Here is a 27,523-nt window from a genome sequence, read left to right as displayed (position 1 = left end):
ACACAAAAAGACCTAAATCTGTAATTGGTGCCAAAGATGCTTCAACAAATTATTGAGCAAAGGCTGTGAATGCATATACATGTAATTACTTTAATTTTTAAATTTTGAATACATTTGCAAAGATTTAAATCAAACTTCTTTCACATATACCAAATAACAGGTGTTGCTGATAAAAGCCCCATATATAAACAAATGGGTGATTACTAACCTATATAATGTATGATGTGTAACATGACAGATAAAGCAAGAGCACACAAAAAAAACTCACAGTTCATTATTATCAATATAAAACTGATTAACCTAAAACCATTCCACAGTTTGTCTAAAACTATTAACTCTAAACTAAACCTGAACCTTTATGGCCATCTAGTGGTCATGTTTCATTGTTTAGTTTTTTAATGTTATTTACCCAAGCTACACCAGTGTAAACCTTTACTCAATGTTGAATTTAAGAATCAAGACTTTCCCTTTGTCCACTAATAAATGTTTAGATTTGTGTAATTAATGAATATTAGGTGTTATAAATCATCGTCTTGGATGTTGTTCTGAGATTGTCCATTATTGTGATAAAAAATCTTTTGCCATACATAATTAGCATTTGTCATATGCCCTTGTCCAAAGCAGTAAAATATACATTATAGAATATACAATATAACTTATAGTATTATTTTCATTATTGTTATTTTGTACAAAATGGCAAATATTAAGCTTTTAATCATCTTTTCGAATAATTTGGCAGAAAATGATCCTGTATTAACTGGCTAAGAAGTAATTGCATAAATGAGTAGGTGTAAAGGTTTCCTCAATAAATGATCAGGACAGGGAGCTTATTTGATGGCCTGCATGCTCCACCTTGTGCTTTCACCCTGTGGAACTCTAGTGCAGTCATGATACTGAGGGTGTCATATTTTGGTTTGTTTTAGGCCTTTGGTGCTTACTGTTGTTTAAAGACTTGGATTCAGTGTAATATATTTCCTTGACATGTTTGGTGTTGGTTCAATTTTTGTTTGGACACGTAGGCCACCACTAAACCATTATTTATAAAACCCTTATAAATATTTTCAAATTGGACAATATTTTAAATAGAAAGAATTTTCTTTCAAGTTTGAAAGTAAATAAATGAAAAGTAAGCAAACACCACTCAGTACAATTGTATGTGGTTTTAGAGGTTTAGTCTGGTGGTTAAATATGTTTAACATACACCCTCATGTTTCTCTTTCATAGACCACAAAAACATAAAACAATCCAAATAGATTCCTTCATAAAACAAACACTAAATTGTTTTATTTAAAAGGCAATAAGTTCACAATCAATTTTACACAATATATACATCATGTCTGTCATGTTTACAGTCGTTGAATAATACATTACACTATATGTACATAACCAATATTCAGAAAATCAAATATCACTGGTATGAAATATATCAGGAGATTTGGTTCTCTAGTCAAATATACAGCACCCGATTACCTGAGGAACCATGTGTGGTTAAGCGAAGGGTTCAGTGTTCGCAGAAGTTTCATTTTAATGATATTTTATGGCGAGTTTATGGTCCCTTTGCTACTCCTTTAAGCAAATTAAAGAACTGGGAGAAGCTGCTCCTAGTTCAGCATAGAGTAAATTCCCTTCTTAACTACCACTGTTTCTCATGGCAGCATAGTCCAGTGTTAGTTCAGCCTTTATACCAAGCTACAAATGAAAGGATTATTAGGGCAGAACAGAAGAGGCATTGGTTGAAAGAGGAATTAATTTGCTCATAATTTATTACTTCATATTGCTCTCAAAAAAGTCAAGGAAGTTGGAAATGTCTGTGTAGACAGTATACAGTTCTGGGTTGCAGTCAAGAGAGTCATACCCGAAACTGACCAATCCTAGGAGCTTCCATTCATGCATTGGGTTTGGTAACAGTGAAGAAGCAGGAGAGGAAGTAGGTGGTGCAATCAAGACCCCGCCAGTCTCAGCTGGACAAATGTTAGAGGGACTAACGCCAGGACCCAGGCGCCCACACAACATGTTCTCAGAAACACTGATGGGAAGACCATGTTGGGCATACTGTTGCTCACAGTGCACCACATCACCCAGCATCACTGTGCCCACACGTGCCCTCTCGCTCTCCCCAGCACTGACGTCAGGAATGAGGGACCAGCCCGTCACTATGGCTTGTTTGGGGAGAGTCTCTTTCTCTGCATTGTGGGAGGTTGGGAGGCAGATGGGCAGGATATGTTCAGCAATACGAGCTTTATCCAGCAGTTTGAGGATGGCCAGGTCAGAGTCTAGTACTAGAGGGTCATAATTAGGGTGTACAGTGATCGAAGACACCTAGAAAATTGAAGATATATAAAAAAAAAAACTTTTAGAAAACAAAATGTTAAACAGTACAACAGACTAACAGCAATGACACATACTATTTTTACAGTACTTTTGTTTTTACATTTGCGTTAACATTTAAGGATTTATTTCCCCTACATTTTATTCCCATCTAATCTTGTATGTCATACATTCAGAAATATATGCAAAATTTATAGAACCAGACACAAAAGCCCCTCCAAATGCTTGGGACCATTTTTTTTTTCCTTCGCTCTTCTTACCCCTTGTTTCAAGGTCAATAACAGTACCTATTTTCACCCAACCTCTTAGTGTATTTCTCACCCTGAGGTGCTGCAAGCCCTTAGTCTGGTGCAGGTCACTGCGGTAATGTTTTCCCAGCACCACCCGTATTTTCGACACGTCCAGTGGATAGACTTTCCCAAGATCAGTGACGCAGTGGGCAGCCACCACCATGCTGCGCTGGTTGAGCAGAGCTCCACTACAAACCAGCTGCCAGTTCTCTAAAGATATATCATCTTCCTTATACATCAGACCTTCGTCTTTCTCCAGGCTAGTCGCTTTCCCCATTTTTTCTCCATGATCTTGGCCAGACCTTCGGTAGATCGCAACCAACCACGGCCAGTGAGAGTCTGCTGGATGCTGTGGATCAAAGTTCGGCAACTTGCCACATACTAGCATACAGCGAGTGCAAAAAAAAGAAATATTTAATTAGGACAGAGGAATGAATTACAGGTGAAAAATTAGTAGTCATGCAATAAACGCTTTGATGCAGGTGAGCTAACTTGCTCTTTGCCCAAAGGTCTCTGTCTCTGTCTCTTTTCCTGTGTTTTCCCATAGGTGTGGGCTTCACTAAAGGGATGGGTGTGTGTCATGTTTTGCTTGCATATGACGTTCCCTCAAAGGGTTTCATGTCCTGTAAGTTTTCCTACTTTTCTATTTTTTCCAGTCAGCAAAAGGTTTGGCTCTTATGTTCTGATTTTTATAGTTGTTCATTATTCAATACCATTTAAACATTAAAATATCTAGAAACATACTAAATAAACAATGTGTTGAGTGTACATTTAGCCAAGAGTCATTCCTGTGTTTTGAATTATATCCTGCTCCCTCACCTGGTGAGCAGGAGACATGGCGTCCACTCCATTTGCCTGTCTTAAGGCAGGTTCTTCGGGTGCTGCCAGTGTGGTGGTAGTAGGGTGAGGTGCACCCATATTCAATGTGTGTGTAAAGGTGGTGGAAACCCTGTGGAAGTGGAGGCAAAGTTGGGGGTCCTTTAGTTGGACTCACTGGACTGAAGAGTTTTGTCAAGCCTGAGGCAGAGTAAAACTTATGCACGGGTGTTTTTCTGCAAAAAAATAAATAAAAAATAAATCATTTTCAGACTTTCTTCTTACATAGCTAACTACATTTATTAATGAGGGATGTGCTTAATTAATGGAGGTCTATGAATAAAATGTAACTGTACTGATCATCACTCAAAGAATCATTGGCTAAATTTACTACATAGTTATTTTAAAAGCATATCTTTACAAATGATTAGCATGTGAACAGATAATAAATGAAGAAAAACAAAAACAAAATGATCTTAAAATCATGGGCCACCCTCAAAGCCCACAGAATAGAGAATGCTTTGTGTTATGAGTTTTACAGAAGTTAGTTGTCTTCTATAGATGGAGTTGATTCATCCTGGAAGAGACCATACCCATTGTATTGTGGTGACCAGTCAGAACAAGTGAACACAAACCATGGCAACTAAATATCCCACACAGCATAAGAGAGCATGGCTTTTCCTTAAATTCATCATTCTTTAGATCTACATGAGTCAGAGAAAGTCTGAGTATCTACCTGAATGGGACTTGTGGGGGCAAAACTTTCTGTCTCACCAGTACTGACACTTTGGGCTCCCGGCAGGCTGCACATACAAACACAATAATATGTTATATAATCCTATCTGAGTTGGTTGATATGGCACACAAAAAGTGCTTTGAATTTGCATCAGCAACAGACAGACAGTTATCTCCTCTAAATCTAAGTGGGCCAGGTTTCAATCTGGCAGAAAGGGACAGAGCCAACTCATACCCCGCACACAGATGGGCTGTGTGTCGCTCCAGGTGCCATTAGGCTGGCAGGTCCTGCGAGCACTGCCACTCAGAGCATACGAGTGGTTGCAGGAGAACTCCACCGTCTCTGGATCTGCACCAGATACCCACTCATAAAAGCCATGGTATAGCCGAGGGGGAGGGGGACACTTCCTGCCCTCAGCCTCTGAAAGAATGAGGAAAAAAGATGACATGACTGCACATTCAATGTATTTTTTATGTTGTAAGTGATTGAACATGAAAGATTACCAATGATGCTGAGATTTTCCACTCCTTTCTCAATGTGATGACTTTCCATTTCAGCTCTCGGTTCCGTATCTGTAGGCTTTCCTTTGATTGGACTCTCTGCGTCTGATCCTGTTGTTTTTTTGTGGTCCACATCTTGCTCTGTCTGCCCAGTCGTAACCCTCTCAGTGTCAGGGATCTGTGTTGGTATAATGGCTCTCACTGTGCTGTTATCTTCATGGGCTTGTGGTTGAATCTTTGGGTTTTCTTTCGGGAGCAATGCCTGCAAGCTTTCCTCTATATCGTTGCTATCTACTGGCTCAGTGTTGTTGCCTGTGCTTGAAGTGTCTATTTTATAAGGGACATTCTCATCTTTCTCATCTTTTCTCAGGCTAACTATTGTGTACTGTGGGATTTCGGTTGCTGTTTCTCTGTTATCTGTTTCAGTAGCCTTGTGTATGTTGGTCTCTTTAATAGTGCCTTTGTCATCAATTAGCACAATGTCTACAATGTTCATGTCCAAGTCATTAGTTGGGTCTATTACAACTTTTTCTGCACTGTCCAAATCTCCATCTTTGTCCAAGTAGTGAACGATTTTCCCATTGTCTGAGTCTTTTTTCCGGACTTTGTTCATGCTATCTTCAGAATCTTTGCCATCAATTTTGTCCTTGATTCCAACTGTAGGTTTTTCCTTCCCAATGTCTTTGCCTGGATCCTTCCCTATGCCTTTCTCCACCTCTTGGCTTTTACCACTGTCTATGTCTAATCCAGTCTTGTCTTTCCCACTGATCGTTTTTTCCAGGCTAACTGTTTTGTCTGGAGTCTTCTCTTTCTCTATTACAGTCTTATCAATGAAGTCAGTGTGTTTGTCTTTTCCAATATCTGAACCTTTTATTATGTCCTGTTCTTTATCTGGTAGAGGCATAAGTCCCTCTGAAAGAGATTGAAATATTATTGAGAAAAGGTTACCCTGATATGACTTTGGCCCATTAACAAGATATAAATCACTAGCATAGGGCTGTATTCAGAGTTCACGTAAACATGTGGGAATTTAATATGTTTAATTCACATTGGTATTGGACTTCAAATGTAACTACAAACTTAATATTACAACTTATATAAATATTATGATTAAATATTACTTAAATATTAGATTTCTTTTTACACAATTAAATTTGTTCTTATGTTATTTTTGATAGAGTGTGAATCATTATTATATAAGTCTGGCCCATATTCTATATTCACTTTATGTCACACAGAAAAGGATGTTTGGGATGTAGATACAAAACAATGCAGTAAATTACATTTAAAGCCAATATATTGAATATATAAATGTGACCCTAATAATTATGTGATCATACAACCGATTGCAGTGCAGATTCAACACCGGTGGAAAGGACAGTGGGGGAAACAGCTACTTAAATATATATATTCTCAAGATTACTAACAAACATTGACAACTGTTTGTTAGTAATCTTGAGAATATATATATTTTTTCATTGATAAACTATGCTTTAAAAATCTGTAGGTGTTGCACATCATATGCTCTTTCTTTACACTACAAGAGTACACTGAATTAATAAACAAATATTTGTATTATCTTTTCAACGCAGCAAAAAAAAAGCCTTCATTCAAGCTTAAGGGACTGTGAAAACCATATTTTTAAAACAAACCTCATTTTGGAATAATGTATTAATTATATGCAGGACTATTAATGCAACAATTGACCCGTATTTATTTTTTTAATATGTATAATGTTTGAAAGTAAAACATTCTTACATATGTAGCCAAGTCTGATAACAGCCCATAAAGACCAATAAAATTAAAGATAAAATGTTTAAGCCCTTTAAATACATAAACATCCTGCATTGATTGTAGTCTCTTACATTACTGGCCTGACGTCCGAACAAGAGTAATAAACATATATAACATTTCATTGTTCTATGTTGTAAATGTGACATTTAAACCAATTATTACCCTATTAGTTTTAGTCTATGAAGAAATTGTACCTTTGGCACAGGTGGGTGCTGTTCCACTCCATGTGTTGTTGCCCAAGCAGGTTCTTTGAGGATTTCCAACCAGTGTGTATGGTCTATAGCAAAGATACTGCAGTGCAATGAGCACATCATTTGGACCGTAGACAAGGAAATGGTCTCCATGTGCTGGTTTAGGAGGGACTCCACAGATCCTTTCAGGCACTTCAAATAACAGACATAAAAACACACATGATTATAAAAAAAAACAAGTACAAAAAAGTCTCCCTGCCTGTAATCAAAGAAAATCAAAAGTCAGTATAAAGTTAAATGTTATTACACTTGCTAAATACACATTCTCTACAACTTGTTGTACAATGTAAAAAGATACCAAATGCATGGACCAGCTCTGATTTGTCATTTATTAGTGCATACTCTATATTTGGACCATGTATACGATTTGCCATAATTATACATCCAGTAGTTTCTGCATTGTGTTCTGTCCTACCAGCTGCTTACCGCAATATGGCAGTGGTGTGCTCCATGAGCCATCCAGCAGACAGGTGGCCATATGGAAACCTTTAAGCGTGAAACCAAGATCACAGCGAAATACAGCCTGACCACCAACCCTCACGTCCAAACTCTCTACAGTACCATGGTCTGGTGGTGCAGGCTTCTTACACTCCAACACTGTTAGATAAGACACATATCTTCAGTCACCATTATATATCATAATATGTGAAAGGTGAGTTATCTTGCCAGACAACTTGTGCATATATAAATAAATAAATAATAATGATAAATAAACAATGAGATCCCAAAATGTCAAAGGTTTGAGCTGGCAGAAAACTCATTTTGTGAGAAATGAGAAAAGTCGTGAACTCTTGATCAAAACATCCTGTTTCTCTGGAAACTTTGTGTGCAGAGCAACTACTAAATAAACAGGGGTCTCTTGTCATTTTCATGCTTTCATACAGTTCATCAAACTTTGCTTTTTGATTTAGACATTACTTCTGGTATGTATTTCCCTTTTTTCAGTCAGGATAAAGAGATTACATTGAAAATTACCATATGCCTTCTTTGGCCTACCATAACTCAATTGCATAAATATATATTCATTTCTGGTTAATAAATTGCTCAGTTAAGCAGTGCAGCTTGGCTGTGTCTCTGTTCTGATCAGCCTACACTTGTGACCTGCATGTGCAGAGAAAACAACACACTGGATTTCCCATCATCTGTTCAGCCTTCAGTCTGGTCAGAATGTTCTCTGGTGAGTTTTCTATTAGCTGAACATCATTTATTATAATGAACTCCCCCTGTCATTGTGTGTGTGTGTGTGTGTGTGTGTGTGTGTGTGTGTAAGAAAGAAAGACTTCTACAAATGCTTATAAATCACACCTTTCAAACTTTAAAGGCCAAAAACACCATGTTCTTATAATTCCTTTCATGGCTCACACAAATCAAAACTACTGAATGTTTAATTAAAGTATAATTGTTTAACTAAGTCCTTAGCTAACAAAAACTGATGATGACTAAGATTTCATGGTAATTACAGTATGACACAAATATTTCATTTGGAAAGCATTGAGAAGTTGTGAAGAATGAGGACAGAAACAGCTGTATTCTGCAGGGATAATTCAATATTTAATGTGCGGTTATTGTGGCTTTATAAAAGAATGAGATTTACAGGATGGAATGAAATTAGGTAATTCCTACAACAATGCTTTAGCCATCTAAACAAACATAATCTGTAGAGATAAATGACTGTAATACTGGCTCCTGATCAAGGTAGTTATTTTGCCATGCTTTTTTGTACCTCAGAAGGCTTAATGCAACACTTGTTCCAGATGTAATATTTAATCCTAACATTTACAGCATAAATGGAGACCTCCCTTAGTTCAGCTCACTCTCTCCATGATCATCTCTTTCCTTCTTCTCATCCTTTCAATTGGGGAAAAATGCAATTGGATATCCAGTTTGGAAAGTGCATAAGCCAGGCCAGCCAGAAAATAACCCACCCTGTTGAAATGCTCTGCAAAGTTGCTGTTGTGGTGAGGTGATAAAATGAAAGTCATCCTAACCACAGTACACAGTCCAAATCCAAACCCAAACCCAGCCACGACCTGAACAATAGCCTTAAGACCTTCCTTCTCACCCTCCAAACAATGCAGGCACTGATTTCCAGGAATGTTCAGAGCTGCATATTTACTTGATATGCAGCAAGTAAAATCTGATTGTGTCTGTGAAATCATGTAAATGTGTATGCCTTCACATAATGTCAAATTTGTAATAGTCACATTCTTGACCTGAGTCGTAGCCGAACCAGACATCATGAAGCTTTCCTACAGTGAGGATGCTATTGAAGCACAAGTTTAAACCCATTTGTTTTTCAGACAGCAGTGTAGTTTTAAAATGGTGCTTGATGTTTAACCGGTTGTTTAGTGCACTGTATATTTCTCATGAGAAATGAAGATATATGTATGTAGTCAGAAAGTGGTATGTAATTCATACTACAGCTTTTTACGAGGACAATAAAAGTTGGCTCATATTAAAGAAAGAGTGTGTTTCACTATTAGCTTTACAACATCACATTTGGGCAAGAAAATGAACCCACCATGCCCAAAATAAGTTGTATGGGCAGAAACATTTTCATTGGCCATTCAGTATTCACAGGAGCTGTGGGTATTGTAATAGCAAGGAAATGGAAACATGTGGTGGCATTCAAACACACAAACATAGGAGAGAGATGGAGGGAGAGGAAAGTTCTAGGAGAAGTTTAAAGATGGTCCACAAAAGTCACAGTGGCTTTTTTATTGGCTCACACAAAAACACATTGTGTACACAAGGTACACTGATGCAAAGGCAAAATTTACTATTGATCTTTAATTTTCTACTGCAATGCAACGTATATAAAAGATCAATGAAAATGATATATAAAGTTGGTTGACCACATCCGGTGTCTTTATGGTAAAATTTTTGCAATATAGTCAGCATTATTGCTAAAGACCAGAAGACCTAAATCTTTATGAATCTTATTAACTGTTCGCTGTCAGATCATGAAGACGTGAGTCAATGAGTGTTTTATTAAAGGCAGGTTAAATTGGATGGTAAAGACTCAAAGGCAGCGCTAGTATTCACAATGAAACAAAAATTTGTGGTGTGCCACAAGTGAGTAATTAGAGTGATAAACATTTTGGCTTTTAACAATCATCCCAAATTGTTCCAATAAAATAAATGAATTCTTTTCCCACTTCATTAAACCTTATTAAACCCATAATAAACATTTAGGTTTACCTATTCTGAGGTTAAATAAAATAAGACCAGTAAATTTTTTTTTTTTACAAACAGACTACTACTGTGGTATACATTCTATATATATTTATAGATCGGTATGTATATGTTTGCTCGCAACATTATGACAATTATAAAAAAAATGTCTGTTAATTAGGATTAGAATGTCTGTTAAAAAGGGTAAAAAGGTTTTAAAAAAAAACTCATCAAACACACACACACACTATATACACATATATATATATATATACTTGAAGTAAAATATGAATGGAAAGCTGTGTGTGTGTTTATATATATATATATATATATATATATATATGTGTGTGTGTGTATATATGTGTATATATATATATATATATATATATATATATATATACACACACACACACATATATATATACATATATATATATATATATATATATATATATATATATATATATATATATATATATATATATATATATATATATATATAAACACACACAGCTTTCCATTCATATTTTACTTCAAGTTCAAGTTCAAGTTCAAGTGAGTTTTTAGGAAGACTTAACCATTGTCTTCTGTTACACTGGGTTATAAATATCAGGTAACATAGCGGCCAAATTCCACTTAGTTATTCATCAACAAGGAGAATATTACAGAATACATAAATGAAATGACACAACTGTCTGTTAACTGCCATAAATCAGAACATGACTATAACATCTGCTACATGCCTGAAGATGTCTGTATCCACAGTTTGGGCAAGAGAAGCTATAATAAGCCACAGAAAACTATGCAAGTGTATTTTGCCCTAACATACAGTGAATTCGATGGTTAGAGAGGCAATCTTTTTTTGAGCTTCATTGTTAGAGATTTGCAGACGTTGGAAGCATTTTGGGGTAAACAATTAGATGCTACTTCCATGCCAACAAACAATTTGGAAGGCATGCCAGAGGAAACCACAAACATAAGTGCGCTGGGTTATCTAAACACTACTGGAACAAGGTTCAATAGTCAGATTTAGAAAATGACACTCAAGGAGCATTGGAATATTAAAAAAGAATCACTCATTTTAAGTGTAGTGAAAGATCTGTATCTGTGTCATGAAGCTTATTTGTCTGTCTCTGGTTCATGTTTAAATCTTCCAGCGGGACAATGATTTCAAACAATATGTAGATTTACAGGAACATGCATAATTGATCTCAATATCAAGATTTTGTTTTTTGATCTAAACACTCAACACTGAAAACCTCTCAGGTAATCTGAAAAGTAGATTCTACAGGAGGGAACCTCTGACTGTGGAGTGTATTAGTTAGTACAATTTCTACCTACCGTAATTTCCGGACTATTAAGCGCACCCATATGTAAGCCACTGAATTTGACAAAGATTTTTATTTTAAACATAAATAAGCTGCACCTCACCTGTCTATAAGCCGCAGGTGTCTACACTGAAATTAATGAACTTTACACATGCTTTAACGAAAGACAGTGTCTGTTACACGGTGTAACGGGTGAAATATGTTGTGGCTCCTTTAAGAGCAGAGCGGCATTTTGGGAATAGCATGCCTCCGCATATTTTCCGGTATTACTGCATGTGTGCAAGACCGAGGAAAATGTCCTTATTATTTTCTGATGCTCATTTCTAAGTTTCTTTGACTAACCTAACGCTGTTGCCAAGAAAAATAAAAAAGCAAGAGTTTTGGAAACCTGTCTGTGCTTATATGATTTCTGTTGATTTCTGTTCAACTGGAGTTTTAGTGAGCTCTCCCATGACCCAGACTCAACGCGCTACAATGGCTTGTATCTAAACAGTAGCCGACCAAGAAAATCATTGTTCACTGTTTTCCTCCTTCCTTTCACAACTATTTCTCTCTGGAGTTTTTCTTTTGGCATCGTCATGTGCCACGGTGAAAGTTTTTTCTCCCGATGCTGTGCAGCTCAGAACACAGGTGAGGTGCGTTTTTTCGTTTCCGTTCGGAAATGTCATTGTGTAATGTTATGTCGCTCAGTTTTTTGGCTTGAAGTTTGTGAAACCAGGAAAAACCCAGGAAAAATCCATAAATTAGCCGCTTCATCGTTTAAGCCGCGGGGTTCAAAACGTGGGAAAAAAGAAGCGGCTTTAGTCCAGAAAATACGGTAAATTGGTTATGGCCAAACTAATACATATAACATCTACCTACATGACAAGTAAAATATATAAGCATACATATACTAAGGATTAAATTCCACTTAATACTTCTTTCATGACTTTTTTTATCCTTCTTTCCCAAGAACACCATAATTCTGGAGATCACATTATCTATAGAGGTAATGTTTGGGTCACTCACCTTGTTCACATCTCCTGCCTGTGTAACCAGCCAGACAAGCACAATGATAGGAGTGAGAAGAGTCCAATATACACGTACCATCATGCAGACAGGGGAAGGAGGTGCACGCTGCACAGTTTTTTAATTGTAAAGGAAAGTAAAACCACAAATACACATGGATTAGTTTTTTAAATTATGTTTAGAAATGAAATTATTTTTGTAAAACGTTTTGTTGCATACATACATAAACAAACATAAAGAAATTTCAAGCACGTTAATATATTGCCGCCATTTTGATTTTCGTTTATCTCGATCATCGGTTACCTCGATGCTTTTTGGCGACCCCCTAGCACATCGACATAACCGGGTTCCACTGTGTGTATATATATATATATATATATATATATATATATATATATATATATATATATATATACACAGTATAGTTATATATATATATATATATATATATATATATATATATATATATATATATATATATATATCGACATAACGGGTTCCACTGTATATATATATATATATATATATATATATATATATATATCGACATAACCGGGTTCCACTGTATATATATATATATATATATATATATATATATATATATATATATATATATATATATATATATATATATATATATATACAGTGGAACCCGGTTATGTCGATGTCCTAGGGGTCGCCAAAAGCATATATATACAGTATAGTTTTATATATATATATATATATATATATATATATATATATATATATATATATATATATATATATATATACAGTGGAACCCGTTATGTCGATGTCCTAGGGGTCGCCAAAAAGCATCGAGGTAACCGATGATCGAGATAAAGGAAAATCAAAATGGCGGCAATATATTAACGTGCTTGAAATTTCTTTATGTACATGATGTGCGTTAATAAATGAGAATGTGCATGCACGTGTTTTTGAAGGGTTTTTACACAACAGCGTTGCGCGATTTGTTTGATGAAGGCATGCTATAAAAATACATACAGTACATGTTTATCTGTCAGGAATCCACCTGCCACGCCCCTTCGCCCCTTCAGCGTGTCAGGTGCTTTCGCCGCTTTCTCTGAAGCTCGGCTTCAATCGCGCACATATGGTGCTCGTTTATCATCATCACCAGCTCCTTTTAAACTTCCACACTCACCGTCCGTTATTGTTGGTATATGTTGGTTCACGGCGGTCGTTGTTATCGATCATGTGTATCCCGGTACGTGCCTTCCCACCGGCACTCTCTCAACGGCTGCTCTTTTCTTCCCAAAGCGCATCGCGGATTCCCCCGATCCTGCCGGTGTTCATTCTATGCTTTTGCTGCTCATCCCACGTTCCGCGCCGCCAATCGCGGCTTTCGCCTCCCGTTCATCGCATAACATTTAACAACAAAGGGCATATGTGCACTAACTAACAGCAGAGATTCACCAGTATACAATACAACACCTGTAGCAGCTGTAAGCCTTGATTTTTCCGCCACTTCCACGAGTTCTTCTGCGGCTGCACCGAGATAACCGACGTTAAATGGCAAATTTTTCCCCCCTAGTGCTCGAGATATCAGGGTTCGACGACATAAAAAAAACGACATAACCGATAAAAAATGCTAAGACAAAGCGAGAATTTGGCGGTTCCACTTCAAAAACGTCGACTTAATAGGGTTGTCGAGATAACCGAGGGCGAGATAACCGGGTTCCACTGTGTTTATATATATTGTATAATAATATTGTGCACTAATTCTAGTTTCTTTTTTATACCCCTGCCATTGTTGTGTATGTTTTTAAGTTTAATGATAATAAATGCACATAATGAGTGCGAGGTGGAGACTAAACAAACCCCTTATATACACCCCATATATATATATATATATATATATATATATATATATATATATATATATATATATATATATATATATATATATATATAAACCACACTGTACAAGCTTAAGTGTATTGCAATTACACTTTGTCTTACCTGAGTTCTCCTGAAAGATAGCAAACAAGCCATCAAAGTTTTTGTAGCCATCAGAAACAAACAGTATGTGCAGGGAATTGCCAGTGCTATAGATTGGAGGAGGCCGTTCATTTCCACAGAATCGTCCAATCACTCGAGAGTTTATACTTTCACCATCTCTGACTTCTACATAGTCATAGCGACAACTATGGTCGAATTCCAGACTCAGCATCATAAACCTGTCTCGGAGAGAGAGAGAGAGATTAAATCAGTCAGTGGTTGTTTAATAAGATCTTAAACTGCATTTAAATGGCCCTTTCTTTAGAAACCTTTAATTATGCTGTTGTGTTTAGTCATGTCACTTAAATCACAGAGAATCCTACAAGGTCCTTCCTGCAAGTCATTAGTCCATATGAACTCACTTCGGTTCCATGGAAATTGCTGTTTAACTAATTGAAATCAAGCATACCCTGCAATGTTTTCCTGGAGCACTTACATGCTTTTTTCAAAGGCTTGTGTTCTCTCTCTCTTTTTTTTATGTCCTATAAAGGCTAAGATTGAGCTACCATCCTAGTTAGTGTTAAGTACACCAAGAGCCGTTTCTCATATTTTTTCCAGTTCTGTATTTTATGAGAGGTGAGAATGGTGCATTTTATTTCCATAGTTTCGTAAAAACACTGTCCCAAAGTCACACTAGCCTACATGAGTCTTGAGTTTATGTGTTTTTATACTTCTACCAAATATGTAGGAGACATTAAAGTTGAGAAATGGCTATTAATTCACAATTTCAAGTTGAGATCATGGTTGTACTGAGAACCTGTAATTTTAGTGATGTCAGGGAACAAGGCTGCAGTTGTTTCAGTTTGCTGCTAATGGGACAAATGGTCAAACGTACAACAACTAAAAATGCAATAACAAACAATTTAGCAACTTTGTGTATGATTGTATCCGGAAATGAACCTGCTTGAAAAGAGTTGTGTTTTGAAGTTCAAATTTAGGTACCTCAAAGATAATATTCCTAATATGATAATTAAGAAATTAGAACAGTTTAACAAAACCATGATCAAGCTTTTGAATAGCTATGTATATGTCATAGTGAATATAAGCATAATTAATTCAGTTTATCATGTGAAAAAAAAAAAAAAATGTGATACCTACAGTATGTGCAACAGTTAAAGTGGAAAGATTTTTTTCTAGAACTTTACTTCTGTTTGAGATACACACAAAAGAAACACATAGTTTATGAACGCTTTTTGTTTTCAGAACTATCTGCAGTTGATATCAGTATTTCAGCAGGTAATCTATAATAAACTATAATGTAACATAATAATTGAATGAATAAAAGCATACCACTCACGAGAAATCTACACACAGATAGACATTCAAGTGTGATTAAAGTGCACTGACCTTCTTTGCAACTGAATCTGTTACACTCTGTTCTAGGGAGTGGTAAATGTGCTGGGTCCTGTTTCAAGTGTTTAATTGCTTTCTGGGCAAGTGGTACTTCCCACTGACTGTCACTAGCAATACAGAAAAACTCTGTACAAAGAGAGGTCGGTGCTTTAGCCTTCTTGTAATTGGCCTTTTTAAAATCCATATAGATCATTATAGGATGTGGTTGTACACAATTGTCAAGATTTCACCACACCTATTTAGAGCACTGTAGAAGACTCAGATTAAAGTATCATATAAAAGTTGCTAAAGCTACAAGGACACAAGGACATCATGCTTGAATGTCAGACCATAAACAATTTCTGTACTTTGTGAATGATATATGTAGGTGGTCAATATATTATTGTATTATTTTGTCTAAGCAATTACTTTTCTAATGAAAGAATTTCAAGAAAATTGTGTATGTGAGATGGAACTGGATGTACACAAGAATGGCTTAGTAGCAGACAGGAAAACAGAATAAAAGAGATCATAGTGTAGAGAACAACCTGAAATTACCCTATGCTCTTAACTTGGTTAAAGGAACACAGCTGGGAGAATGACACAATTAGGTCAGAACATTTGAATTTGGTGGACGCTTCTGCAGATGGAGTAGTGCTTAAATGCCCAGACATATTTTTCTACTCATTAGTCATTATCGTTGTAGGGATCTGACATAACCAGCCGTGGTAAATGCTCAATGTGCCCAGCCAGCAAGCCTTAGCATGCCAGTAGTCATAACTTTCCATTAACCAGAATAATCACTGCCAGAATTACATCATGTAGATAGAAGACCCTGTTTCCATTTACAGGCTGCTCAGTGACTGTTGTGAAATCCATCATTGTTTTGTTGTACTTCATAAAGCAAAGCGATATAATTTGCCACAAATCCGCTGTAAATCAAAACCAAACACTTCTTGGGAAGGCTTGTCGTGAGTGACATGAAAACCTTTTGGCCTGTGTGTGTATTTATCATGGTGCTGATGTAATAACGAGCCTCATCTTCACAATTGTGGTTTATATTGGACAATTCCAAAAGATAAATAAGAAGTAAACACAGCTAAAATTTTATCTTGAAACTGATATCTGTAAAGAATAATCTCATATATAAAAGAAACTCATGTCACAGTAAATTACATGTTAAGTTTGGCTGTATTTCTAACACTTAATGTCTGCGGCTAAATATCAAATTCTGTGCATAAAAAAAAAAAAAAACCCAAAATCTAATAAATAGTAAATGTTGATACTCTCTCTCTCTCTCTCTCTCTCTCTCTCTCTCTCTCTCTCTCTCTCACTTTCAAAAAAGGAATTAGGTTAGACATCTGACCCACACAGGGAACTTGGCCCCATGTCAAATCTAACAGTTGACCTCTGGTCTAAAAAGTCAAAAGAGGGCAAAAGGATCTAATGGTTCTGTGTCTTAATGTAGCACACGCTAAGCACATGAAAAAATTAAAGGCTAAACATTATTTATAAAGCAAATGTAATTTTTTAATACAGTAAAACCCCGTTGTACGAGCAACCTATAGTACGAGCAAACGGAGATAAGAGCAAACTCGCTCGCAAAATTTTACCCTGTTTCACGAGCAAATTTCGAAGGCACGTCGCATCAGTCGCTTATTTGATGACGTATCATTCGGTCGCTCTCGTTGTTCAGTGCAGCCAAAACTTAATTTATTTTAGTTTTATATTTTTATTTTACTAGAAATCTTGAAAAATCAGTGATGGTGCTGTGAAAACGAAAGTAAATAGAATTACATAGAATTAAATAGAATTACCATTAAAACCAAGGAGGTTATGAGCGTGGTGGGCGTCTCACACTCGCAATCAACCACTACCACAAGTGTTAAATTATGTTTACATTACGGTCATTTGCGGTGTATTTGTCCGTTAAAATAGGCTACAAATACTTTTTAAGTGCAGAAATAAGCGATCGAATGAGGTCTCGGAACGAATTAAATCACTTTTACATTCACACACGAGCAATATTCAAGAACGAATTATGCTCATACAATGGGGTTTTACTGTATATTAAAATACATTTACCATTTCAGAGGTTTAGAGATATTGGTTTTCGTTGCCAAAAATATTATTTTAATTATTTGCAGATGCTGAATTTAAGCTCCTGTCAAGCACACACCTTTGCACAAAAATCTAATGGTTATTAATCAGAAAGTGGATGAGTGTGAACGAGTCAAATCTTAAAATGAGTGATGCAGAATCTGAGCCAATGAATTTTCCAGTGAATTATTATGCAGGCTTGCATGCTGGACAGAGGTCAACACATTACCTGACAAGAAATACCCTATTTATGGCAGTTTATTGAGAGACACAGAGACAGCTTGTAAAGTAATCAAATTTAAAGCATTGTAAAGCTAGAACTTTGAACAACATTAAGCCAACATGAACATTAAGTCAACAAAAAGATCAAGACAAATGACTGGAAATTGAAATGATTCAGAAATAGATGTGTTGTTGACAATTGATTTTTAGGATACATTTTTTTAAGAGCTAAAGCCATTCTGATTTCCTGTAATGGAAATGTCAGTAGCATGTTTCTGTTATTGTTATATATACATGGATTTACAATTATTAAAATAATAATATTTATAATATTATATATGATATAATTATAATTGTTTTAATATATGAAGATATACAGTATAAAGTGAACTTGACAGTCCATATAAAGGCTGTGCATTTATAAGATTGTATCAAGAAACAGAAATGTTTTGTACCGGAGCAGTGTGTGTCAGAAGACAGATGCCTACCTGAGTTCTATAGTGAACGGCTGATTAACCTGTAGGGTCCACTCACAGCGGGCATTAGTGGGGTAACTTTCCAAAACCAGATGTCCTTGCCTCTTCCTTATTACACCACCGCATGCTACAATGTGTACATATACATATCCATCAATTTATTTATGCAGTAATTTATCATTATTTGCATTTTCATTTGCTAGGTTTGCAGTCAATATGCAATCTTTGTCTTTTAACTGTCAACTGACATAAAGTTTGATTGAAATTGAAAGATATGTGATGGTTGTGAGACGAACTTACTCAAACAGTCACCACCAGACCACCCAGGTCGGCACTCGGCACAGTATTGGCCCTTGATGAAGAAGTCATCCCTTGGCCCCCATGTCCCGTTATTGCAGCGCTTGCAGTTTTCAAAAATGCTGCAACCTTTGACAAGAGGACAAATCACTCAAAAAGTCCGTTGCTGATGTTTGACTGTTCAATATTTGTGAAAGCTGAGTTACCAAATAGCTTTGTGATTTCACTAAGAGTTCTATAGTGAAAGGCTGATTAAACTGTAGGGTCCACTCACAGATGACCTTACACTGTAAGGCATGGAGAAAAGCTGAGTTACCAAATAGCTTTGTAGTTAGACTGTCAAAACTGTCAGGCTTACAGGCTTCCCCCATGTGTGCAGGCATACATAAGCTGTTAAAGACATTACAATAGAGCTAACTGAGAAGGAACCTCTTTAAATAGACATGCTCACAAAGCTCTGGAGAAATCCTGTCAGTGGGAATGAGGTATACATATGAAGTAGGAAACATTAAAGTGGAAGATACAAAACTGTGTGAACATTATCAGAAGCTCTGTGACTACGTCACTGCTTCGTCAGAGTCCTTACTTTATGAGGATAATTTTTTTTAAGACTTCTTTCTCAAAATTTTGGCAGTAAAACTGTTGCCTAGGTATGATTCTAACTATGAACATCTGGTATTTGTGAACACACCCACTCACTCTCTTACACACACACACACACACACACACACACACACACACACACACACACACATTAAACTGAAGATTTTTTTCCTTTATACACCCTCCGTGTGTAAAAGACCAAAAACAAGCAGAAACAACACAAGATTGCTGAAGATCCCATACAGAGCCATCCCAATCCATTTTTCTTTACCTAATGACCCGAAATGTTTTCTTTACCTCCAGTTCCACACGTCATAACAGTTTAGTTGAGGTTTAACTGCCAAATCAAATATGTTATGAAATACTATAGACATTATTAGACAAAGGGCAATGAAATGAGAATTTTCAGAGATGCACCATTAATGAAGTTCACATAGTGAGGTCCAATGGGAGTTTAGAAGAAGTTACTCTGGGGTGTAACAAATATCCTGATGTCAAAGGCAGAAAAAGTTATGTGATTTCTTCTATGTATTCATTGTCTCAGTTGTAATGCATTAGCTCAATAAAACATAAAAGTGCTGTGTTGTTAAAAAGTAAATGATGGCAGATTGGGGTGTTGTGTGCCAACATAAAGCAGAAGTCTTTTACCACCGGAGTTGATTCAATAGCAGCATGTCCCAAAGCATTTTGTTCTTTTTATATAACAACAATTTCTCAGCAATTTAAACAACAGGTCATACCGTTCATCTATATCCAATATAGTCACATGAAATGCTATGGGATACTGTGGAAGAAGTTAGTTTAAAATTATATCACCCTATCAACATTTTGAATCAGACTAGATTCGATTTTTTTGCAAAGTGTCTGCCATAAAAGTTTCTGTGAATTAGCCCTTACTATAGAAACAGTAATGTAGTAAAACAAATGCAATAATATAAACCCTGTGGTTTGACTTGCAGCCAGAACCACCGTTAGAGCTGGTTGTATAAAAAGTGAAGCAATACCATCTGACCAATTAGGCTAAAGAATTCAACAGCACTGTGGTATAAGTAAAAAACAATTTGTTAAAAATAATCAAAGATGGTGTTCTGTAATGCGGCCTAGTTGTTTATTCCACTATAGCAGCAGGCCATGAAGCTTTAATTTTGCTTCTACAACCGCAATTTGCAATAATTACAATTTTAAGTATTAAAGCCTGAAATCTCATTTCTTTTTATCTATTTATAGTGTGGGAATGTTCACAAAACAAGCTACTTTCTATTATCGCATTCTTTAAAACAGCTATTAACAGTTACCAGCCTCATTTTTTTCTCTTTCTCTTGAAGTTATTAAGACAAAAACACAACTTGTCATGTTTTGGGAGGAACCGCAAAGCATTCCATCTTGAGAACTTTCTTTGAGTTAGAAAATTTAAAGTCACAGTTTTAAAGTTACAGCACATGGAGCCTGCTTCTATAAATGTTGAACAAAAGGTATTCTTTAGAGAAAACAGATATAATTAATCTCTTGTTATTATTGAAATAACAACCCTTAAAATATGTTAATTCCTGGCTTAAAGTATGTAAAAATACAAGGACGTTTCCTACAATTCGACTTGACTGCTTTCAAGAGCTGCTCTTATATACAATGGGTATATATATTAAAAAACATGCATTTGTGTGACTCCTGTATATCAAATGTTTGTGTGTGTGTGTGTGTGTGTGTGTGTGTGTGTGTGTGTGTGTGTGTGTGTGTGTGTGTGTGAGTAAGTGCAGCTTAACAACCACAAAGTCATAGTTCCTGGGAACACACTTCTCTCTTCCCAGCTGTGTGTGTGTGTTTGTGTTTGTTTGTGTGTGCGTGTGTATGTGAAGTTACCTGGATGAATGATGCAGGGATCACATTCATGGCGAGCGTTCCTGCAGCATGGAACCGCATATCCCACTTGTGTACCCTGTAGAGGGCATTTACATCGGATCACATCGTATTCGCAGCATCCTCTACACATTACATTCCACTCTGGCCCAGGGCAAAAGTTATAGAGATATCTGTAGTCTAAAAGACAAAATGAATGAATGTGTTAACATTTCTCTATTTAATACATTTGTGAAGATTTGATGAGCTTAAACATTAATGGCACTGGGGTGGAGCTGTTTTTCTACTCACATTGAGACTCCAGGTTTTCCTTACTATTAGACATGTAAGACCACATGTCAATATTTTAAACGACATTACTGATGCAAAGCACGTTTCTAGTGTAACCAAACTGTAAACATTGCAGGATTAAATTAGAGCAGGATAATAACTTGTATTTTATGAGTGGCCATTTGAAGTTGGTGATTTATCCCAGAAAGAGACCCATCTGTGTCTATATTAGTTAACAAAATCCAGTGATTTAGCATGTCCTTGTATAATTCCCTTATGCAAGTGACTATAAATGTGTTTATATAAAATATTCGACTGTTTTGACCATGTGCAGACTCTGTGTGTACAAACTCTTTGTGTGCATGTGTGTGTGTGTGTGTGTGTGTGTGTGTGTGTGTGTGTGTGTGTGTGTGTATGAGTAAGTGCAGCTTAACAACCACAAAGTCATAGTTCCTGGGAACACACTTCTCTCTTCCCAGCTTATCATGCATGTCAGGCATTTTTCGAGTAATAACCTCAAAACAAAAAAACATCTTATTCCAAGAATTGCTTCTCTAATAATTAATTAAATCAAACTTTAGTCTAAAAAAAAACGTAAAACTCTAAAACTTCTAATCTTCTGGGCCGTGTTCTTTTTTCTGTTTGTCAAAGTAAAACGGGGTATTTCAGTTGCTGAAGCACACGGCCTGCGTTATGTAACCTGGAGTTTAAATGCCCTCAGCTGAAAAGTGGAAACTCAGCCATGGAATGAGAAAACAGAGAAAAACAGAAGCTCTGATTTGCTTCTCCTTGTTCTCCTCAGCTCACTGTTCACGTGCTCCATATCTCTAATGGCAACGTCCTCATACTTTGTTGTTATTGTTGTTGTGGTACAAACTGTGAAATCTCTTTCTGGCGAACAGACAAATTATGATTCATCACGGCTTATGCTTGTGCAATGTGGCCATTCAGCTGAACTGACTCCATGGTGTCACGTTTTTTTTGTGTAAGGGAGAGAAAAGCTAGCCAACTTTAGATACAAACATTGCTAGCAGTCCATCATGACTCAGACGTCAGTAATCACAGTTTTGCAAAGAAATGGAGCACAGGCTATTAAAGAACAAACCGAAACAAAGAGGGGACCCTGCCCATGTTAAAATCATCAAAGGACTTGTAAGGCCCTCACCACATACATTACATCAATAAAATGTAGACATATATAAAATTTTATTAAAGTCAAAAGAAGTGGTGAAACCCTATATAGACAGAAAGATAGCCTTTAATATATATATATATATATATATATATATATATATATATATATATATATATATATATATATATATATATATAGTACATTACAGAGAAATCTTTTGACTCCAATTCAGGCATGTTAGGAAGCTGGGCGGGGTGAGCTATATTACCAAAACCCCTGGAGCAGAGAGGGTTATGGGCTTAAGTCAGTCTTAACAGTTGCAGCTTAAATTTGGGGGGTCAAACAACAAAGGAAAACAACATGTCGTTATGGGCCACATGTCTTCTGTAATCAGTACAATTCTGTAATAAATAATGATGTAAATAATAGCTCCATCATTTTATGTTAACTAAAAAGCCTAATAAGTATATACAGTGAGGAAAATAAGTATTTGAACACCCTGCTATTTTGCAAGTTCTCCCACTTAGAAATCATGGAGGAGTCTGAAATTGTCCACTGTGAGAGACATAATCTAAAAAAAAAAAATCCAGAAATCACAATGTATGATTTTTTAACTATTTATTTGTATGATACAGCTGCAAATAAGTATTTGAACACCTGAGAAAGTCAATGTTAATATTTGGTACAGTAGCCTTTGTTTGCAATTATAGAGGTCAAACGTTTCCTGTAGTTTTTCACCAGGTTTGCACACACTGCAGGAGGGATTTTGGCCCACTCCTCCACACAGATCTTCTCTAGATCAGTCAGGTTTCTGGCCTGTCGCTGAGAAACACGGAGTTTGAGCTCCCTCCAAAGATTCTCTATTGGGTTTAGGTCTGGAGACTGGCTAGGCCATGCCAGAACCTTGATATGCTTCTTACAGAGCCACTCCTTGGTTATCCTGGCTGTGTGCTTCGGGTCATTGTCATGTTGGAAGACCCAGCCTCGACCCATCTTAATGCTCTAACTGAGGGAAGGAGGTTGTTCCCCAAAATCTCGCAATACATGGCCCCGGTCATCCTCTCCTTAATACAGTGCAGTCGCCTGTCCCATGTGCAGAAAAGCACCCCAAAGATGATGCTACCACCCCCATGCTTCACAGTAGGGATGGTGTTCTTGGGATGGTACTCATCATTCTTCTTCCTCCAAACACGTCTTAGTGTATTACCAACAGTAACCTTGGAAACGGTGGTCCCAGCTCTTTTCAGGTCATTGACCAGCTCCTCCCGTGTAGTTCTGGGCTGATTTGTCACCTTCCTTAGGATCATTGAGACCCCACGAGGTGAGAACTTGCATGGAGCCCAGTCATGTTTAGCTTCATCCATTTTCTAAAGATTGCTCCAACAGTGGACCTTTTTTCACTAAGCTGCTTGGCAATTTCCCCGTAGCCCTTTCCTGCCTTGTGGAGGTGTACAGTTTTGTCTTTAGTGTCTTTGGACAGCTCTTTGGTCTTGGCCATGTTAGTAGTTGGATTCTTACTGATTGTATGGGGTGGACAGGTGTCTTTATGCAGCTAACGACCTCAAACAGGTGCATCTAATTTAGGATAATAACTGTAGTGGAGGTGGACATTTTAAAGGCAGACTAACAGGTCTTTGAGAGTCAGAATTCTAGCTGATAGACAGGTGTTCAAATACTTATTTGCAGCTGTATCATACAAATAAATAGTTTAAAAATCATATAATGTGATTTCTGTTTTTTTTTTTTTTTTTAGATTATGTCTCTCACAGTGGACATGTACCTACGATGACAATTTCAGACCCCTCCATGATTTCTAAGTGGGAGACCTTGCAAAATAGCAGGGTGTTCAAATACTTATTTTCCTCACTGTATTAAGACCATTTAAATATCATCAGACCTGATATTTACTATATCTATTTGCATTTAATATAGTGCAAGTGCTGTGGGGTGTTATGCTTGTGTAACCAAGATGCTTCTTAATGCACACAATGGGTGTGTGTGTCCTTAATAGCCTCTTATGTACACTTTGCTTTACAGAATAATGTTAAGACTTACAAAGTTGAGGACATAAATAAGAAAAACCCCATGCTTTATTGATTGAACACACTAATCATTCATATAGTATGTTATGAACGCCTTCAGCCATTTATCACATATCAACTGAAGACACTTAAGTCTTTTCTTTTTTTAAGCCTGTATATCACAACTTATTAGGTACAATATATGGACAAACGTTGGTGGACACCTGAGCATATGATTTTCATGTGTTCTTTGAGCACCCCATTCCACATTTGGTCTCCATTTGCTGATATAATGACTTCTACTTTTCTGAAAAATTGTTCCACTAGATTTCGAAATGTGTGGATCTGCGCTCATAACGCAACAAGGCCATTAGTAAAGTCTTGTACTATTCTGTAAAATACTGATGTAGGGTGAGCAGGCCTGGTTTGCAGTCAGCATTCCAATTCATCCCAAACGTGATCAATAGTGTTAAGATCAGAGCTGTATAGCAGGCCACTCAAGATCTTCCACTTCAAACCATATATGCCCTATCTGAATTAAGCATGCTTAGTGCACATGCCGGAGCAGTTTTGGGTCTCCTATTTTATATAAAGGAAAAACGTTAATGCTGCCGCATTCAAAGACATCCTAAATAATGGTTGCCTCCCGTTTTGTGGTAACAGTCCGAGGAAGAACCACATATAGTATGTCTGGAAAAGTCAACATATATAACCTATATAACATATGGAACATATGGAACTTCTGATCTTAAAATCATGCATGTTTCTCTGAAACACTACCATCCATTATATGAAAGCAGGTTTACATTTAATAATGTGATGGTTAATATTTAGGCTAGCACGCACATCTTCTTGCAGGCATCTCAACACCTGCAAATTGCATCCAGATTACAGAGTTAAAACTGCTGCTGTATTTTACAAGCAGAGAGTCTATGTGTGCATTTGTGCAAATTTGTGTGTGTGTGTGTGTGTGTGTGTGTGTGTGTGTGTGTGTATTTATTTTTCTTTTTATAATGATCTAATTAGATATTTTTGGGTAAAAGCATTATTTGACCACATAATGGGCGAAGGGTTTCAGGAAAAAATGGTTGGAAATACTTTGGGGAAAAAACAAACCCTGCAAAAATCTTTAATATAGGTCGAACATAAATACAGCTTACACAACATTGACATTTAAAAAAACATTTTATAGACTTTGTTTACTACATTTTATATACGTTTTTTGGCTTTTGCTCATTGTGTTCCATTCAAGCCTTATATATTTTTTTCTCCCTTTTTTCCTCTTCTCTCTCTCTCTCTCTCTCTCTCGCCACAGTCCATTTCTTCATTATAGGCCAAGACAACCTAAATGTTCTCTGTTTTACAGTATGCATTCCAGGTTTTCAGATTCCAGTGCATTCAAGCAAATCTTGCTTTTATCTTTATTGGATTGTATAATTGCTATCTACTTTTTCCTTTCCAGATGTGCACTGCTTAGCTCTGTCCAGCATCTGTAGAAGCATCAGAAAAACAAAAATATCCCTCAAAATAGCTTCCAAACTCAGAACACCAAGGAAGATCCTCTTCTGCTTCACAGGCCAAAGGTCTTCTAAGACACTGCCCAAGTAACTGCCTTCCCAAAGCATTTCCTAAATTATACCCAAAGCAACGGCAACTTCTCCCAGTGCCTCTGTACAGACTTGTTCTATGCTCACATGGACAGCTGATTTGAAGACAGCCTGTATGAATTACAGCATGTAGATTTGTGGTTTTAGATCTGTTTTGAAGTGAATGCAGAGTCTGATAGTATCACTGGGAACAAAGGCCTCTGAAATCTCCTCCAGGTTTTTTTCAGGACTTGTTAGTTAACTGTGACCCCAGCTAATCTATAAAACCTTTAACCCCCCTATAGGCCTGAACTACAGTAGAACGTTTTCAGTCTGTGTCTGATGGGCTGAGGACTGCTGCAGGAATTTTAACTTGCTTATTCATCACAAAGCTAAAAATACTCCTGTGGTCATCTCCCATTTGCAACATATTAAAACACTGAACAGAATATGCTTTCAAGTTAATCAAGAAAAAGAGTTTAGCAGTGAATTGCACTGTTTGTTAGGCAAATTAGACTAGTATTTAACAGAAACTGGACTTAAATAATGCTGATTCTTTAGAATAATAATTATTTTGCATGAGTATATTGGCATGGTCTAAAGTTGATATGCTTGTTAAGTGTAGACAATAAGGAAGCCAAATGCAATGCTTCACTTGACACCGAGACCAAATGTTTTTTGTAGCTAAGCTCTGATTTTACACTGGAGCCATCCAGGCCATGCAGCTGCCGTTGTCTCATCTCATCTTTTCTCTATTGGTTTGCTGGCTGCTCTCTCTGCTCCAATTGTTACAGGATGATTCCCAAAACTAAGCAAGGAACTACAGCTGATGGGGCTAGTGTCTGCCAAAACATGAGCAGACAGTCACAGATGGTGCTGAATTCTGGATCTGCAGTTCACAGAGTAAGCTCAATTTGTGGTAACAAAGTGCATACTGTACTTTGCTTATGTCATCAATAATGATTTCCCTCCCGCCTTACTAACGTTATAAAAAGTTGGATGATTTAGCGATCCTGAGTGTTGCAATTGTTGAAAATTTTGAAAGGCAGCAGGATTAACTACCAGTAATGCACTAGCTATCTGATAACAGGAGTACTAGTGAGCATAATTTGCCCCTGATCTCACAGGCTTTTATCTGTTTACGGAAAAAGAATAGGGCAGTTAATGCTCTCCTCCAAGCGTGTTTAACTGCCATGGAAAACTATATGAGTGTTCACCAAGCTCATGCTATCCTTAAACTCTTGTATCTTAAACAATAAAAAGTGCTTTCAGTATGTTAGTAGTCATTTGTAAATTGGAGAAGAGAATCAAGTAAATTCGGTTAAATCTGGTTGATTTCATATGTTTGGTTTCGGTTGTGGTTCAAAGCATGAGTATTTTAGT

General features: G+C 36.7%; 1 protein-coding gene across 1 annotated transcript in view; it reads right to left on the bottom strand.

Moving 5' to 3' along the window:
* Nucleotides 1-1,262: 1,262 nt before the first annotated feature.
* Nucleotides 1,263-27,523, bottom strand: part of pamr1b (peptidase domain containing associated with muscle regeneration 1b) — a 28,353-nt gene continuing 2,092 nt past the window's right edge. Inside the window, exons 2-14 of the mRNA XM_046859949.1 lie at nt 21,132-21,308; nt 18,675-18,800; nt 18,387-18,501; nt 14,206-14,423; nt 12,226-12,333; nt 7,142-7,312; nt 6,659-6,847; nt 4,674-5,582; nt 4,405-4,590; nt 4,171-4,237; nt 3,438-3,670; nt 2,650-2,999; nt 1,263-2,319 (exon numbers count right to left, since the gene is read on the bottom strand). Coding sequence (XP_046715905.1) covers nt 1,765-2,319; nt 2,650-2,999; nt 3,438-3,670; nt 4,171-4,237; nt 4,405-4,590; nt 4,674-5,582; nt 6,659-6,847; nt 7,142-7,312; nt 12,226-12,333; nt 14,206-14,423; nt 18,387-18,501; nt 18,675-18,800; nt 21,132-21,308 — 3,404 coding nt within the window. The 3' untranslated portion in view covers nt 1,263-1,764. The remainder of the gene's footprint in view (nt 2,320-2,649; nt 3,000-3,437; nt 3,671-4,170; nt 4,238-4,404; nt 4,591-4,673; nt 5,583-6,658; nt 6,848-7,141; nt 7,313-12,225; nt 12,334-14,205; nt 14,424-18,386; nt 18,502-18,674; nt 18,801-21,131; nt 21,309-27,523) is intronic.

This window comes from Silurus meridionalis, chromosome 10 (genome assembly GCF_014805685.1).
Source record: "Silurus meridionalis isolate SWU-2019-XX chromosome 10, ASM1480568v1, whole genome shotgun sequence".
NCBI classification, from domain to species: Eukaryota; Metazoa; Chordata; class Actinopteri; order Siluriformes; family Siluridae; genus Silurus; species Silurus meridionalis.
This window is presented reverse-complemented; position numbering and strand designations above follow the sequence as displayed.